At 50.2% G+C, this 18,265-nt stretch overlaps 1 protein-coding gene across 1 annotated transcript in view; it reads right to left on the bottom strand.

Annotated features, from left to right (window-relative positions):
- The window catches only part of ATOH8 (atonal bHLH transcription factor 8), an 82,838-nt gene that overhangs the window by 4,604 nt on the left and 59,969 nt on the right, over positions 1–18,265 (bottom strand). The window contains exon 3 of the mRNA XM_014966712.1: positions 4,362–4,553. Within this exon, the coding sequence (XP_014822198.1) occupies positions 4,362–4,553 (192 nt within the window). The remainder of the gene's footprint in view (positions 1–4,361; positions 4,554–18,265) is intronic.

Genomic DNA, 18,265 nt, shown 5'->3' with positions numbered 1-18,265 from the left:
AAATGTCTCGCCTTCTTTCTTGCCTCCCTGTAAAAAACTCTCCCCTCTGTTTATCACCACTATTTTTGCTAACCCTGTGTACTCTCTTTCTCTCCTATCTTCATAGCAGAGCTCAGGGGATGTTTAAGCTATTGCTAAGTGTGATTTTTTTTTTTTTTTTTTTTTCCTTCTGCCTCGCTAACAGCTGCTCGCAGTGTTGTATCCTGAGTGATGATGAGGTTCTGAAAGTGTTTTTTTGGAACAGATGGCCAGGAGAGAGCCGGGGAATGTGCCAGCAGCGAGCTGGGGAATGCGCCAAGTCCTGCAGTGACTGAGTACTCCGGGTTCCAGCTCGCGTGCCTTTCCCCTGCCCTCTGCCCCAAGTGGCGCCAGCAGGACTTCCCAGCTCGCGCTCCGAACATCTGGAGTCTGCGACTGCCAGAAGAGCCGGGACGGGGGGAGGATGAAGCGAAGAAAAAAAATAAAATAATAAATCCCTCACCCATCCCTCCCTGCTCCGGCTCAGCTCCCATGGCCGCGGCGATGCTGCTGCCTAGCACGAGGGCTAATCAAAAGCACAGAGGGGAAGGGAAGGAAAAGAAAATGAACCCTGTGATGGGAGTTTGGGGTTTGTTTGCTTTTTTTTTTTAGCGTTTGGGGTTTTCTGTTCAGCGGTGGGTGCTGGGTGTGCTGTACAGGGGAGCTGTTAGCGGTCGGATCCTGCTCGGTATAGACCAAAGGGTTGTGGTTGTGCTGCCCCGCAGCCCTGAGGGTCTGATCCTGTGGGGCTGGGGGTGTGGGGGGCTGTGGAGCACAGCTCTGCACCCACAGGAACACCAGTCTCCAGGGAGAGCACCGGGGCACGTACACTAAAGCCCTAACCCTACCCTGAGCTGTAACGCCGCCCTCCTGCAGGGCACCAGAATTTGACCCTGGGGGAAAAAAGGCTTTAACAAGAGACTGCAAACAGCAGGCTGGACCCCAAACCCTACAAAATCTGTTGAGAGGCTTTCAGGTGACCTCTGGCCACTCAGGATCACGTCCCTGCAGAAACAACATATGCCAGGGATAAGGAAACTGAGACTCTTCTTTCTGATCCACCTCCTTTCGCTGTCACGTCCTCAGCACTGTCAGAGGATGCTCTGGGCGGGAGCAAAGGTAGATCCCCCTTTCTCTCAGGACATCAGTAGGGCTCAGCAGGACTTGGGGCTCTGCTGAGGGGGTCACAACCCAGATCTCAATGTGGTGCAACCCTTGCGTGCATAGTGAAGAGCAAGGCTTAGTCCAGATCACTTGTATAACCAAGCAAAAGGCAGCTTTAGAAAATGAAGACTATCAGCAGAATTCATCACTCCCTCATGCAGCATTTTTTTTTTTTTTAAGGGAAAAGTCATCTGAAGCCCTTCAATTAGCCCCTTCGCCATTTATAAATGAGATCTCCCATCACCAAACACCCTCAGTCAAGTCCCAATTGCAACAAAAAAAAATCACCGTACAACTGCAGTTAGGACTGGAAAGGGGATTTTTTTTTCCTGAGTCAAGTTTGAAAGGCTAAAGTCAACTTTTCTAATTAACAAAACGGAGTAGAAAGGGGGGATAAAAACACCCATTAAATTTCCTACTGCAACAGCAAAGTCTGAACAACCTAATGTTAGGGATAGCAGACAATTTGCCCTCAAAAACAAAGCAAACGGCAACACACAATCCAGCAAACGCAACATCTGGAGCCCTTGCCTGCCAAAACAAACTCCAACCAGCTACTTTTTTGTGTGAAAAGCTCACGGTGCCATAGCACATCGCAATCGGAGAGCTGAGAGAGCGAGCGATAGAGGCAGAGACACAATAAAATTGAGATGACAGGAGATAAGGGTGCTGTGGGTCCAACTCCAGGAGTGGAGGTCTGCATTCAGGCTTGCTGTGATTATTCTTTTTTTGAGAGAGAATAAAAAAGGAAATCTAAAAGCAACAACAAAAATACCAACCACCCCAAAGTCAATAATTCAGAGGAACTGCTCAGCTAGCAGTGGTTTTGGAGACCTGATTAAAAACACACACAGCTTAGAAAAACGTGCCTATTTCAAAATTAATGAGGGCGCGGTGATTTTGGGCCAAGCCATTGTATCCTCATCCAGCCGCCCGTGTGAGACCCCCCAGGAGAGACATCCCTTCACACCACCTGACATCCAGAGCTCGGATGTTCCCTGCACGGCCATCCCGGATCTATAATTTCACTCTGACAACAGCATTTCCATCCCTTGTGCTCACAATGACATTGATTTGCTTGGTTCATGGAGAAAGGGAGATACCAAGATGAGTCCTCCCAACCAGGCTTTGCATCTCCATTCCTATCTACTGGGAATTATTGGTGTTACTTAGTGGTACCTACTGGTTTTGGCTTCATCACCAGATGAATGTGCTTTTGCCATCACCTGAGAAAATACAGCTGAAAATAAAATGATACCTATCAGCCAGGGGAATCCACAGGCTCTTGGGCTGCCCTAAACTTGGACTTTCCCAAATAGCAGAAATGCATTTGGAAGACACTTTCCAGAAAGAAAAACAAGGCAGAGCAGGGACCAGGTAAAAAGCCCAACTTTCTTTTTGGAGAAGGCCTTTGGAGAAGGCTTAGGGTGGGTGTCCAAGAATGTGGAGAAAAGGCAGATTTTCTCCTGGTGATGCTGTTTCTGTAGATTGATGGTGGCTCGTTGGGAGGCAGGATGTGCTGGTGCCCCGTGAGAGTTTCATTGTTCACGCGCTCTTAATGGGTTTGGGGCTTTTCTCCACGGGTCCGCTCTGGAGCGAACTTCAGAGAAAAAATGCCATAAATGGAAGGCTTTTAATTCTTAATTTATTTTTTTTTTTTTAATTAAGGATGGGACAAGCCCTAACCCTCAGATGTGAACACCCTGGGATTTAGAGCCATTTGAAATCTGGCTCCGTGTTTTCTGTCTTTAAGCTCATATTGGTTGACATAAGCCAAGACAATGGGTTTCAGTCCATTGGGCACCCAAAGCCTGAACACCAGCCCAGAAATCTGCTGAAGCCCCAAGAAGGATGCTCACCCTCTTCTTCCCCCACATCTTGGCTTGGGAAGGGGACCTAAGCAACCAACCAGCAATCTGCCAAAGCCCCCAAAAGGATGTTCATCCATGTTCTCCCCCATCCTGACTTGGGGAGGGGACCCAAGACCCAAGTCTCGCCTCGCCTTAGCGCTGGTGGCATCACATCAGCGTCCCTGGCACTGCACTGACTGCAGCACTACAGACCCCACACTGAACACCTAATTTCAGGCCATGCCCAGAAGCTCCCCCCACAATTCCCAGTTTCAGCTGGTGGTGCTGGCTGTGGGCGAGCGGTGCTGTGTCTCTGCCTGGCACTGCTGCTCCGGGGGCATAAATACAGCCCGTGACAGCAAGAGGAAGCGACAGGGAGTGTGCTATTGTGTTTATTTATAAACTGAATTTCTGCAGGATGATTTGTTGGGCTAAAGAGGAGGAAAACTGAGGAAACCTGCCCGAATCGGAGGCAGATCTTAACGACACCGGGGAAGGAGCCTGCTCCCCGGCTTAGCTGCCCATTCATCCATTAAAATCCCACTGATTTATTATCCCGCCTGACAAGCGAGCCCAGAAAGCAGGGGGAAGTTCAATTCAAGTTTACAAAACTCTTTTTGTCATAAAAGCCTGAACAAAGACATCAATCACTCCTTTAATTCACCCACGTCACTCTCTGAGAGGAAAACTGGCAGAACGCTCTGCTTCCTCCTCCCGCCGCTTGACGATGATTTCACCTAATTGGTTCAGTGTTAAGTAACCTAAAGGAATGCAAGGCGTAATTAGATTTAACATTGTTTCCTCAAGATACCCACATGTCCTTCAGGTCATACATCTTACTAATGTGTTTATACATACAATGTCTCCATTAGCTACTTTTTTTTTGTTGTCGGGTGATTTTTCTCGGAGATAAGTGTTAGCTTAAACAAAACAGAAAACACAGGCGGGCGACCGTGTTTTATGGGCTCCAAAAGGCGACTTGAGGTTGGTTTGGTTTAACAAATAACAGCCCCAAGATGACTCTAATAGGATCATGCTCGCGTTAAAACACACGATGGGCGACTAACGAGAGGAAGAGCCCAGCTCGGAGGATGGGGAGGAGAGAAAAGCTTTTGATTAGAGAGGAATGCGGTTATTACAAGATCAGAGGGATGGAGGAGAAAAAGCAAGAGAGAAAGGCAAGGGATAAAAAAAATCAGGAAAATTTCAAGAGGCTGAGAAAGGAAGGAAACCACTTTGGATTATTTCTTTTTTTTTTTCTTTTTTTCCCCCTCTTTTGTAACTTTTACAATGATTTGGGGGGTGGTGAAGGGGGTGGCTGTAACATACCTTCCTTTTTTTAGATCTTCCTTCTGCTTGTAAGGTCCTAGTGCACTGCTCCACGCATTCGGAGAAGCTCATGTTACTGTGGTCAGCGCTGTAATCCAGGTCTGCTAGTCTGGCCAGGGAAAGGATATAGTTACAGGCTATTCTCAAGATGGCCAGTTTGGACAACTTTTGACCATAAGAATAGCAGGGAACCTAGAAAGGGTAACAGGGAAAAAAAAAATAAAATTAAAAATTAGGCCAGAAAAACAAAATATCTTGCTTGAAGCATGACAAAACAACTGTAAGTTATTTTCTTAGCAGTTTTTAACATAAATAGGAACTCTAGCGATAAAAGGCCATATGGTCCCAACAGGTTTTTAAGAAGAACTCCCCCCGCTGATCTCCGTGGGGATGAAAGCAGCATGAAGCCTCTTGATTTCAGCGGGGCAGTTCTGCTTAAAACATGATGGCAGGATATGGCCTGGGATGTCTGCCTGCCGTTCGATTCGCTTCTCGGAGGCCTTTTTTTTCTCAGAAACCTGCAAGCCCCATGCCACCCAGTTACTCGTCTTGAGTAACTTACTCCCTGCAAGTAGCTCCGATGCCCTCACTGGTCTTGCAGGAAAAGGCAATAAGGGGACAAATATACCACAACCTGGTGGTTTTGCACTCAAACAGCATCGACCATGACTTCCAGCCTGTGCAAAACCTCGGTGCTGTTGTAGGAGCAGGACCTGGAGACAGTAACTCCTACCTGCTGAAACACCCTGTTGTGGTGCCTCACCTCCCAGAAGAGACCAAACCAGAGGTTCAGGGCCCCAGCCATATCTTATGCAATTTATTTCTTTACCCTTGAAGACTTCTAGTGTAATGTGAAACATTCAAACAATTCAACCTGAACAGTAGGTGTCTAAACAACTGCAGAGTATATGTTTCCTGCTGCAGAGGGTTTGATTGCTTTTCGATCGCGATCCAGCAAAACACTACATATATGCTCAATTTTAGGCACACAACTTCGACATGTCCAGCTTAAAGAGAGATCTTCTTCCCAGTTCAGTAGGCTTGGGGATCCATTTGCTATTTTGCAAAACTGCTAAAGGTCATTCAGCCTTTAACGCACAAGAGTCTATCGCCTACAGGAAACTGGAGCCGGGCGTTTATCTGAAATCCATCCTAGCCACCCAGGTTGTCTGACCACCCATCAATCTAAGTTTTCATACTACACCAATCACTGGAATGCCTCAATGTTCCTCTATCATCTGCCTCCACACCAGTCTGCATCCTCCTCATCCCTCTAGGGTGTCACGCTCTGCTTAGGGTTGGAGATTTTTTAACGCTTCTGGCCATGCTCATGCTTCAGCTTCTCTTTTCTCCACAGAGACAAAGCTGGAGAAATGTCCCTGACTTTACATGAGGTAAAATGGGTTCACCCCCTCCACAAACCCCACAGTGGCCATTTGCAGATGCCAAGGGAAGAGCAGAACAGCTCAGGCGTATATAGGATTTCCCCAAGTATTCTGCCAGGTTCCAACTGATGTCAGCTCCACGACATCAGCTAGATGTGCCTTCCTCGTATTTAGCAACCCATGACAGACTTTTTTGTCCATGAATTTGGTCTGGTAAGCTGAACCCCAGTCAATTTTGAGCATCCACAACATCCTTTTGCAAAGTTTTTTCCCCGGTCTATATAACACTGCCCTCCTTTTGCTTGTTTTGAACTTACTCCTGTCTGCACCTGAGGTCACAGAGTTTTATTCACCTCCTCTGTGACACACATTTTCAGTCCTCCATCATCTCTTCAGCCTCTTTTCCAGAAGAAAAAGAACAAACCTTCTCAGCAGACAGTTTTGTGGAAACCATCCCATACCTTTGATGACCCTTGCTGCTCTTCACTGAACTTTTCCTAGTCCTTGTGAAGCTAATAGGATCAGAACAACACAGTATTCAAGTTGTGGGTGCTCTGTGTATTATCTAACAGATGTTTATGTTCTCTGTTTTTTTTTAATATTCCTTTTCATGTAACTCCTGATTTGATTTGTGACCACTTGCAGGCACTGACCCAACACTTCCATCGAACCATCTACAGAAACCCTGAGGTCTCTTGTCACTGAGATAATGGTCTGCTCAGGGTCTATCATTTCATATGTGGAATCTGGTATGGTTTTCCCCATATGCATCACTTTATCTACACTGTATTTATTTCATCTGCCATATTATTACCTAGTCACTCAGAGTCAGAAGGTCCCTCTGCAATTCTTATCTTTGCCGCCTTTAGCAACTATCAGTACCTTTTGCTGGAGTACTGCCAACAAATTTCCTATCGCGCTGCTCAGGAGCAGCTCTGCCATAATACTTATGGAAATCCAGACCGACTGCAACCAGCTGGATCACCCTTATCTACAAGCACATGGATTTTAATGCTGTTAACCCTGTGGGCCATTTCATTTGTCTTGTATGACACAGTTGAGGTGCCCAGAAGTATCCAACCTCTCCAGGAGAAAGCCAATGCACTTCAAACCTTGTATACACATCATTTGCTACTGATAACCCTGAGAAGGCAGGGAATCTATTTATTCTCCTTCTCCCAAGTCACAGGCGACAGGACTAGAGCAAACAGCCTCAACTTGTGCCAGGGGAGGTTCAGGTTGGATATTAGGAAAACTTTTTACACAGAAAGGGTTATCAGGCATTGGAATGGGCTGCCCAGGGAAGCAGTTGAGGCACCATCCCTGGAGGTATTTTAATGACGCGTTGTCATGCGGCTGTGGGACATGGTTTAGTGATGGTTTTTTGGTCAGAGTTAGGTTGATGGTTGGACTAGATGACCTTGAAGGTCCCTTCCAACCTAGATGATTCTGTGAATACCCAGCGCCATGACCACATTCACCTCTGGGGACCGTTGCATGGAGCAGAAACTTCTCTGCTTCTAACAGACACCCAAAAGGCACAGAGCCACTTGCAGGCCCCTCCTGCTGGCAACAGCCCTAGGCGTCACACGGCATTTGAGAGACACCTGTAAGACCCTCTTGGCAAAGCTGGCGGGCAAGGAAATGTTGTCCCCATCGCTCCAGCATAAATTAGAGGGGTAGCTGGAAATGGCTGGAGTCTGGTGGCACAAAGGGCCTCTTCTTACCCTACAAAATCTCTCTCCAAATCCATGCCTGCAATTCTTTGCTGGCATTATGCACCCGCCAACAGCGCTTGCCCTCAGACCCTAATACCTGGCCCCCAGATGCAATAAGCTGAGAGTTACTTTGAAAGGAAGAGCTTTGGGCAGCAGAAACACCCAAGTCGCTTTTGACGCCAATGTAACAAGAACAGTGGAGATCCCAGATCAAACAGCAGCGCAGAAGACCAAAGCAAGATGGAAACTAAAATGGAAGGATTCAGTGAAATGTGGGAATAATTTCAGAATTAGAGCAAGAAGGAAGTTAAATCGAGTGGAAGGAAAATAGACCACGAAATCCTTGAGGCTGATGCACAGACACTGTCTAGTTACAACACAAGAAGGCAGGCTAATGTCTTTTTTCCTCATCTGTTTTGCTCTTTCTTTTGTATTTTGTTTTTATTAAAAAAAAAAAAAAAAGAAACAAAATAAAACCCAAACTGTTTTGTAGGACGTTTGCTACAAATTCCAAGAAGGATCTCAGTACTAACACAGTTGACAAAACCCTCGACTGGGATTACACAACACTTTTCCCACATGCTGCAGCAAAGTCCAAACTGGAGCTGCCCCGTGTGTCCAGGGGAAGAGGTTCACCTTGAGCAGCTCAGATAGCACTGCCATGGGTGCAGGGCATCAGCATTAGGAGATAAGGGTTTTTGCCATGGTAACAGTGTTAGAATAACTGTTTTGTAGGAACCCTCCCTGTCTTGGCTCAGCTCCTGCCATTTTAATGTTTCCTTTTGAATTAAACATGGGAAATTGAGAGAGGAATGAGCCACTTAGTTCAGATCCAGATCCAAAGCTTCCATAAGCAGGGGCAGGGGGGCAGGGAAAAAAATGAACTTTGGTTTTACCCCTTTTTTAACATAAAGTCAGCAGGGAAGAGGGGACAGATTTGCACAAGCTAGAGTGAAGGGTGTTGATGACACACCTGGATGCCAAGAAATCTTCAAAATCCAACCCAAAAGAGAGCGAGCATCTTAGAAATGGGAAAAAAATCCCAATGCTGGACCCTCCCAGCTCCCATGGGGTCTATGGATGGGATTTTCAGCAGGAGGCAAAGCGAGCAGGCATCCATCATGCTCCTGGTGAGCACCAGACCCTCTCCTTCTGCAACCTTCTTGCTCATCATGCCTGAGCCGAACAGACATCAGTGCTTTGGTGGGACAGCTGTGAAGACAGAAGCTGAGCAGGTCTGTTCAGAGCCAGAGGGAGCCAGGGGAGAGCTCAAGTTCCCGTGCAGTTAATGAAAATATTTCCCTTATCTGACCTCACTGGTTTCTGCCGAGCGGCAGCGCAGCTCACCATCTTGCCTGCAATATTTGCAATGATTAAAAGGAATTAGGAAGGAACTGCAACTGAAATTTCACACCGATCTGAAGGAATGCAGCTGCCTGCTAGAAAGGAAAGGATACTGGCACTATCCTCAGCTTCGGGAGATCAGCACGGCAGTGGGCTGGGACCAGCAGGAACCAGAGCTTCAGCCAGAGGATGTTTGTTGGTCGTGTTTGCGAAAGGCTCTGCAGAGTCTCATGGGCCTTATCAGTGATTCCCAGCCTGGCAGTGGCTTAAGCAATGCAAGATGAACGCTCTTGAGACATATTCCTGTGCAGAAGAGCCTTCTTTGGCAGGAAGATAGGACGGGATATGACCTAACAGGTCTTTTCCATCTTTGACGTCTGCGATTCAGAGGCAGCGCCCTTGGAAGACCAAAGATGCTCCCTTTGAAGTCCGTGGGAAGTCTGCTGCACACTTGACCAGACCAGTTCTCGGCCCACAGCCAGCCCTCTTGAGGAAGACAGGGCTCCACTGCAGCTCCCCAGAGGGTCACTGTCATCAACCAAAGACACGGTCTTGGAGCCGATTCTCAGCCAGGAGAGGAGACTGTGGGATGACGCTGGGGAACAACTCGAGAAAAAGATGGGTGAAAGGGGACAATAAGCACCCCTGCCTGGTGAGGGTGCAGGGTATGCTCACCAGGATGGTTCTGTGGGGAACAGCCAGGAGCACCCCATGGACTTCAGGAGCATTAAGACAGTTCACACCATTGAGCTTCTGGCTGGGTAGCTCTGTCCTTATCAGTAAGATACAATTTCTATAAACACCCTATGGACCTGTACAAGTAACGCCTGTAAAGCCAAATCCACCCTGCTTTTATGCTGCATAAAAACACTGGGAGAAGAACGTTGGGTGCTGGGGGTTCAGACTGCTCCGTTACCTTGCTAGAAGCAGGACTTAGCAGCAGACTTGCAAAGATCCCCTCCACGTGAAGGTCACGCAGGGCAGAATTGGGCCCCCTGGGTACAGCAGGGAAGACAGGTTGGCTCCAAGGCAGAGAGATGTCCGCGTTTGTGAGGCAGCATAAGCTAAGCCCTCTTGACAGCTAGCTCCTCCACAATATGCCATAATAAGCTGCTGAATTTACCTGTCTGCTAATTCATCTGGTTTATTTTTATGCTGGGAGTTAAAACACACCAGCCCCCCCCCCGGGAGAGCATTTGGCTGCCTCTTCCCTGCATCCGAACACACAGTGCAACTGCACTGTCTCATTGTTTGTGCTGCACCTCCTGCCAAAAATATTTCCAGAAGGTTCATATAAATGTCCAGTGCTTAATATTTCTGGCTTTTGTACATCCCTCCTTCTACCCTGGGTTGAGTCAGACATTTCCCGGGGTTAAGAAACCTCAGGGAAAAGGCGGCAGGTTGTGGCTGCAGGACAACTGGTGTTCCCTGCTCATCGGTCCTGAGCACAGGGGAAACCTCTCTCTCTTTCCATTCTGAAGTATCACCAGGTTTAGTGGCTGTGGACCTACTGGGAGGAGCAGGAGAGATGTTGTGGATGCCCCATCATTGGAAGTGTTCAAAGTTGGGCTGAATGGGGCTTTGAGCAATCTGATCTAGTGAAAGATGTTGGTGCCCATAGTGGGGGGTTGGACTAGATGATCTTTAAGGATCCCTTCCAACTCAAACCGTGTTGTGATTCTATGAATAACAGACTTAACAAGCCGAAGGCCTTGTCCAGAAGATCATCACTTGTTTTCAAGATGTGTTACGTTGTGAAGCATGTTTGGGAAGGATCTGGAGCCAGCTGTTTTCTTTCCACTCAGTTCCAGAGGGTGGAGGTGAACACATATGGATCCTCCTACTTCTCAGAGGACCTGTTGGTTTATGGGCTAGCTGGTGTGTCCAGATTCACCAGCACGGGACTTAGCATCCCCACCTTGCTCTTGACAGCTACATGCCCTGAGTCCTCCTGACATCCCAGATAGGACAGATTATTTATACAGCTGTAGGATGGAAAAGCCTGCAAGCGTTGTTGGGACATCCTTTCACAGTCCTGCCAGACCCCTTCAGTGCAGTTGGTTATCAGCGGATGGATCTGGCAATTTCAGTAACAGCACCACAGAAGTAGACAACTTCCATGGAGTGCCTGAACTTAGGACCCAGAAGAATCATATTGTGTGGTTCAGAGCCACCGAGCAACTTGCAGCTACCAGAGAGGCAGCTTCATGGAGCCTTTTCTTCTCCAGGCTGAAGAACCCCAACTCTCTCAGCCTGTCTTCACGTGAGAGGTGCTCCATCCCTCTGACCATCTTTGTGGCCCTCCTCTGGACTCGCTCCAACAGGTCCATGTTTTTCCTTTGCTGAGGGCTCCAGTGCTGAACACAGTACTGCCCAGTAGAGGGGCAGAATCACCTCCCTCGACCATCTGTGGGTATCACAGTGTCAAATGCTCTGCAGAACTTTCTTCTGGCCAGTGATGGGCAACTATTTCATACCATGGGTGTAGGAGGCTTTTTCTTCTCTGCCACCAGACTGCAGTGGGCAGCCCCGTGCTAGCAAAGCAATCACAGCAGCCTGAAAGAAAGCCTCATCCTCGCCTTGCCACAGGCAGCGAAGCATCCAGCCTAGGACCAAACCTAGCTTAGAAATGCCAACAAGAACAAAAGCAGCATCGCTCAGGCGAGAGCACTAGTCCCGACCGAGGCGCCTTCGCCTGTCGGGTGGGTCCACGCTGTCAAATAACCCAGCTCCCGGTTCCCTCCCAGCTCCTGGCTCCCCCATCGCTCACATTGCAAAAACATGAGTTCACTCCTTGGAGCGAATGAATTGGCTTCCTCCAAACAAAACCTAGGTGTGGTGCTGGGTGAGTTCACCCCAGGGATCTCTTCCAAACGGCAGTCTGGTTAATGCTGCCCCAGGCCTGGCTCCGCTGCATTTTGGACAGTCCTCCTGCACTATCCCTAGCTGTTTTGCACCCTCAAAGCCTCCCGCATATCCTCAGGGCATGCAACACAAACTCGCAGCATCATGCATGAAAAATATCTCACTGCTGGCCTGCAGTAAAACTCTTTATTGCAGGCTCTTTGAACCACCTCCCAAAATAGTAACTACATAGAGGACTACTAGGGTATCACAGGAGAAATCCCAGGGCCATTGAGCACAGAAAATCTCCTCTAGAATGGGCTATCCCGAAGCACTGCAGTGAGGACACACTTTTTGAGGTGGTATTTTAGTAGCGGTCATACCCATCTCTGGGATCCAATTGGTCCAATTCACCTGGGGAACAGGAGAACAAGGTCCAACAAAGTTAAAGGCATTAGCTTGGCCTTGGTGATTCTTGAGTTCCCAACCACAGGGTTTGCCACTCCTTTGCTACCACTGCTTAGACCCAGGAGCTGAGCCCATGACCAGCTGCAAGGAGCACAACACTCCCCGCACCACATGCATCCCCACTTGCCACAGGGGACAGTGCAAACTGGGACCAGGGTGGGATATATCCCTGTGTGACCACACATGGCATGGACCGAAGGAGATGCAGATTGGGAACAAAGAGCCCAGAGGGCTATGCTGCAAGCTACCAATAAAGCGTCCCACCTCCCCACCATGGGGAACTGCAGCCTGGAGAGGAATTTGAGAGCGGATTAAGGCAGAGAGCGGAGGCTGCACTCAAAGCCTGATGGAGAAAAGCAGACTCTTTCCTCTGGTTTCAGCAGGAGCCGTAAGAAAACACAGAGGTTAACTCGGGGTGGCTGCATCAGGAAAAGCAAATACCTCCCGACAGGAGCGGGATTTGTAGCAGAGGATAAAATCAGTTAGACAGCAGCCAAGGGAGCAAACAAGCCCCATTCTTGGTGACACACAGTCATTGTTTTCAGGATTTTTGTCCTTTTGTCTGGTTTCTCCCTTATTTTCTCTCCCCTTGCGTTGCTCCAGGCCAGTATTTTGTCATCTTCTTTAGCTGCTAAACCACAGTGCCGCCCCGCTCTGCCCCAGCTGGGCTCTAAATAACCGTAAGCATCACTCTGGACTGGCTGAAACCACCAACATGCTCCGGTTAATGCTGTGCTGTTTGATGACAACACACAGCAGTGGCACCGCACGTTGCGAGCAACGTGTGGAGGATGCTCTGGCCCTCCTGAAGCCCAGCAGTGGCTCTCCAACTGCCACCATGGAGCCTGGCCAAGCCTTCCCATCCAGCTGTCACCCCCAGGGAGCTCAACGGGCCATTTGTCTTCAGGAGCTGGGTTTTAAGGCATCCCAGGGTTTCCTGCTGGTGGCATCATGGTGGGGGATGAATCACTGGGAATAAGGCTGGGAGAAGTCAGCAGGTGATGGAGGAAAGCTCTCAGCCTCCTCACCATGCAGTAAAGACACGCCAGCGACACTGGTCACATACGGTGTCCCGCCTGCAGAGGTGACAAACCACAGCTGCCTTTGGGATGACACACAAAGAGGTCGAGCACGTAATGATGCATCCCCAGAATAGTCTCAGTCTCCACTGGTTTGGGACTAAGTCACTGCTCAAGCCGCGGCATTTGGTGCCTGGCTTGTCCCTTCAAACCCCTGCAAACAGCTCTCCCCCATGCCACCCCACAGCAACGCAACCTCCTCCCATGGCCTTGAGGCTGCTGTTCCTGATGTCCCACCACACTCCCGACGGGAGCAAGCAGGGTCTTTTCTACACCGATTTAACAACAAGCCACAGCAGCCATGTGCATGCTGGCAGCAAAAAGTGAAAGGATGCTAGTGGGGGGAAAAAACCTCCACTCCAGCAGCTAAAAAGCCCTATAAAACCCTAAAATATCTCCAAAACCCACATGAGTGTGGAGAGTGAGGCTGTCAGCTGCTAAGGCAGAGAGCGCCCTGGTAATGCAGTGGTGAAAAGATTTAGAAAAAAGCCAATATACTTCAAGGGAAAATAAATGTCTGTGGACACATTTGCTCCCGGCGCAGACTCTAGCTCGCTGTGGCTCGATGCGTTGCTCTCTTGAGGAGGAGCTGGACAGCAGTGCTCCAGAGAGAAACCAGATGTGCAAGCCTAGGCAGGCTCCAGATCAGGAAGGCTGCTGTGGTTGTCTCCGTCCATCGAGGGAGAGTTTGCTGCCACCTTAGGGTCTGTCAGCACAGCTGAGAAGCTCGATCCCAACTCCTGCATGTGCAACACACTGGTAGGAGTTGGTTTGCTTGGGTGCCCGCTGCAGCCTAACGCTGGCGAAGGTCTCCAGGAACAAATCTGGTGGCTAAGTCCATGCCATAATAACGTTAAGATGGTTTAGTTTCACACTTGGGATGTGCTGGTGTAAGAGATTCTTTCTTAAAAGGAATTTGCAGGCAAAAAAACCAGAGCCAGCATTGCTGGCAACCGTGGCCTGGCCTGGCCTGGATAGCAGTTGCTCTGAAGATGTGCAGTGGTGTTGTCACATCTTGTCTCCTCCAAACAGCTGGATTGCTTCACGAACTGGAACATTCACCAGCACAAGGGCACTTCAGATGGAAGAGAAGATGACCTCAGTTTCTTGAGAATGAATGCTGTGTCTCTGTCTGCATCAGAGATCTACGGGTTTGTTGACCACCCACAACGGCAGGGAGAGAGAGAGAAAAAGGATGGAAGTGGCAATCCATCATGTCACTTATGGGGGGTCCTGGAGCAGCTGGGACAGTGCAAGAACCTACGGACCAGCACCTGCCAGGGCATTTGAGGGCAGACCAGTGTTTTGGGTCGGAGCTGCCCACCCATGCGGACAGGAGCAACACCCAGGAGGGAAACCTAGAAAGCCAGCAGCAGAGGAAGAACAAAGAAGAATCTCCACCATCTCAAAGTGTTTTAGAGCAGGTGGTTGTTTTCTATGGAGAACTATGCTGTTAGCCTCAGGAGTCCACTGTCAGTGGAAGGATCACTTGGACAAATGATGCCTGGGGGACTGAGCGGGGGAAGTCTTTTCCAGACTGAGTAGCTGAAGATCACAAGTGTGAAGACTAGGGAGAGGGAGCTGTATCTCAGGAGCATCTACTCCTCAGTCCCACTTCAGTGTTACAGCCCTATGGCGAAGACAGCAGCTCGATACAGAGAGAGGGGCCACCTTGTTCCCAGTGGCCATGCCACCAAGGGGTGAGCGCAATAGCAGTGACATGTCTCTCCCAACAGCAGGCAGCTCCTCGGAGCCAGCAGCTGCCCATCCACCCAGCTACCCACCTCAGAGGGGGCCCTGGCCTTGGAGATGAGCCGGGGACAGCTAAGTGCTCAGGGACATGGCTGGATTAGCCTCTCCTTATGTGAAGCGGCTGTGGTCGGTTCTTCCTCCACCAAAAACGGGAGAAAAAAGCCTGAACCCACTCCTTCCTGCCATCTGGAGAGCTAGCCGACACCAGCCGAAACGTGCGTGCCATATGTACACAGCTGCAGAGCGCAGGGACGCCGCTGTCAGCCCATCTGCCCAGCACGCTGCGTGCCAGTCGCTTGGCCTCGGGTGGGCTGCTGGGACGGGGAAGGTGTCCTGCAGAGAGGCATGACTTCCCCTTCCTCCTCCTCCTCCTCACCAGGCACGGATGGGCTCCTTACAGTGTGGCCGTGGTGGGTCTGATCCTGCAAGCATTGGAGTTTTATCTCACGCATGCCAGCGAGGATGGGCATCTCCTGCCCTGCGCACCCAAACATGGTGGGTAAGGGGATGACACCTGTGAGGGTGCTGGGTACTGGTGGCCGAGAGGGGTTCCCGCTCCCAGGGGCTCCACATCCAGCACCCGACCCCTTCCCGAAGAACTACGGGGCAGAAGCACTCTCCTGAGCTCCTCGCCCGCCCGTCTGCGGGGAGGTATCGGTTTCAGCGCCTCAGGAAAAGCCTCCCAGCTGCTTAAGAGCCTGATACGTGATGACAAGGAGGGGACGGAGGACTAACCAAGGAACAAGAAGTAAAGTGAGGTCTGTGGTTGACGGCACACAAGGATTGCCTCCTGCCACGGGGCCAAAGGCCCTTTGTACGCTCAGGGGTGTGGAAAGAGAGCGCTTACCCAGGGCAAGGGAAAGCCTCCCTGCTGCCTCCACCTCCACAAACGCATCTCGCCATGCTCCCGCTTCCCAGCCCCGCTGACCAAGACGTCACGGAAAGCAACGTCCTCTCTTCTGATCCAAACTGCTCCTCAAAAACCTCCCCGCCGGCACCGGTGTGAATGATCTGAGTGACAAGCCAGCGCCGCGCGTATGTGCAATGAAGCTGACTGTCACCTGATGTCACGTACGGCACCAAGCACGCTGTTGGCAGCCCAGCAAGAAATGAATCCAAATGTCATCCAATGATGGTCGGGACAGCCAGCCCACCCCTCAGCAAATTGCTAGGAAAACCTCCCAGCAAACATTTCCCGGAGAATGATTTCTTTCTCTCTGCAGAGCGAACACAGCTCTGCCAGTATGTTCCTGTGCTGACCCTAGAGACCAGCTTTCATGGGAAGAGAGGACAGCAACTTGTTCTCCAGGCTCTTTGGGCTCCCAGCTGAGTCCAGGGCTGAAATGATTTATGGAGACAGGGCCAAGGCCAGGAATCTGAGGCTTTTCAAGAGTTGCCCATTTCCCAAAAGAGCGCGGCTTTAATTTGTTGCTTGCCTGACTTCTGCTTGAGGCTCAGCCTAGAACAAGATTGCCAGTGATTTGGGAAATCAGCGCTACTTCCCCTTGCGGTTTTGGTGGTGTAGATGTCTGTCCACGGAGAATTAGACTGACACTTCCAAGCGCGTTACACACAGTCGCCAAACAACCGAGATATGGAAGCAGCTTATAGAAACAAAATACATCAAGTCTGGAGTTTGCATCTAGAAGGGGCAGCCTCTCAGTACTGGAGGGACAGCATCCAGCACATACTGGATTACTGCGATTGTAACAGAAGCTGTCAGATCCCACCACTGCGTGGTGATTAAAAATGCTCTTGTTTAGATGCTCATCAGCAATTCTCTCCTGACAGATAGCCCCAGCCTCAGCCTGTGCTTCCTACTGAGGTTGGTGCTGGATGCCTGTCTGCAGAAGTGGATGACAGGGAAGGATTAACTCTTGGGGTGCAGCTACCCAACAACACAGCTGTCATTGAGAAGCGCTGCAGGCACCATGCGGGAGATGGGAACAAGCAGAATTCATCTAAGCAGGGAAGAGGATTGAGCCCTAAAGCGAGCACGCTCGGGGAATGCCTTGGTTAAGTAATGTCTGAAAGATGGTAGCCAAAAGCCTGGGTGTGTCAGCCCCCCCTGCAAACACAGCCTGCTGCTCCCACGAGGGCTGGAGGGGCCATCCTGGGAGAGGCAATGCTCACCACCTCTCAAAATCACACTCATCTGCAGCTCACAGCCCTCCAAGCCCCGCGCGCCTCCTCCTTCCTACACACCTGGAATAGTCCCATCAGCATTTACTGGAAAGGCAGAAAAGCTGGGACAGCTGGGCTTGCACAGTGTGACAGCACATCTTTGTCTACCAGTGAGCAGTTACAGGCTGCCTACACACACAGAGAAGTACAGGGCTGAGTATAGTCACCAAGATTTATCCTTGTGGGAAAGATACAAGAACCTCAAGGTTGGGGTATGGCTTCTCTGCATCTCTCCTCACCTTCCACATGTCAAGGAGGTGATGGAGAGATTGTGTCCAAAACTAAATTTACCTTTCAGAAGCTCCACCCTGCAGTGAGAACATGTCTATTATCCTTTACAGATGACCATGAGGATTTAAAAGACCTCTCAACAAGACAGCCTGGCACTGGGCACACTTGAAGCACACACACTACAGTAAAAATCATGGGAAACTAACCGGGAGGGGACCACGACTTAACTCACCTATTCCTGGCAGACATGGGGCACACTGAAAGTTTCAGAAGTGGCTGAAGGGACTCCCAAGGGGCCCGAGGGGTCAGGCACCCTGCACAAAAGCCAATGGGAGCATGTTGCTGCCCAAATTCCCAGTGGTCCCTTTGGGGCATCCCACCCCAGCAGGAGAGCTACTGAGTACATGTGCTCTTGGTACAGGAGCATCACCCAGCTCGCAGCCTGGCTTCTCTCCACCCTCTGTTTTCACTCGGGGGGGGGCTTTCTCAGTTTGCTTCATACTTTTCCCTCCATGCCATTCTCTCTCCGGGGGGAGGAAAAAAAAGTCCAAAAGTTTCTAACTGCAAGCAAATTAAAAGCCCTTATTTATTTATCTTGATTGTTAGCATAGTTCTAGGGTTGGTACTTCCAGGCATTTTGAACCGACTTCCCCTTCTGTCAGGCGTCCTCTCCAGGCTCCTGCCTTTAACCTCCCACCCCGGCCGCAGGCACACGGCGGGGCGGGCGCCCTCCCCGCACCAGCGCCCCTGGGGCGTCCCCCAAAGGGAGAGCAGAGGGGGGGGGTAAGGGAGGGGGGGGCGCCTTGACTTTGCCAAGCGATGCCCGGCACCACCGTCACCCTCATCCCCACCATCACCCCCTCCGGCTCCCTGCATCCCGCCCGCGGAGCCCCGGGAGA

Source organism: Calidris pugnax, unplaced genomic scaffold, assembly GCF_001431845.1.
Source record: "Calidris pugnax isolate Ruff unplaced genomic scaffold, ASM143184v1 scaffold14, whole genome shotgun sequence".
Taxonomy (NCBI): domain Eukaryota; kingdom Metazoa; phylum Chordata; class Aves; order Charadriiformes; family Scolopacidae; genus Calidris; species Calidris pugnax.
This window is presented reverse-complemented; position numbering and strand designations above follow the sequence as displayed.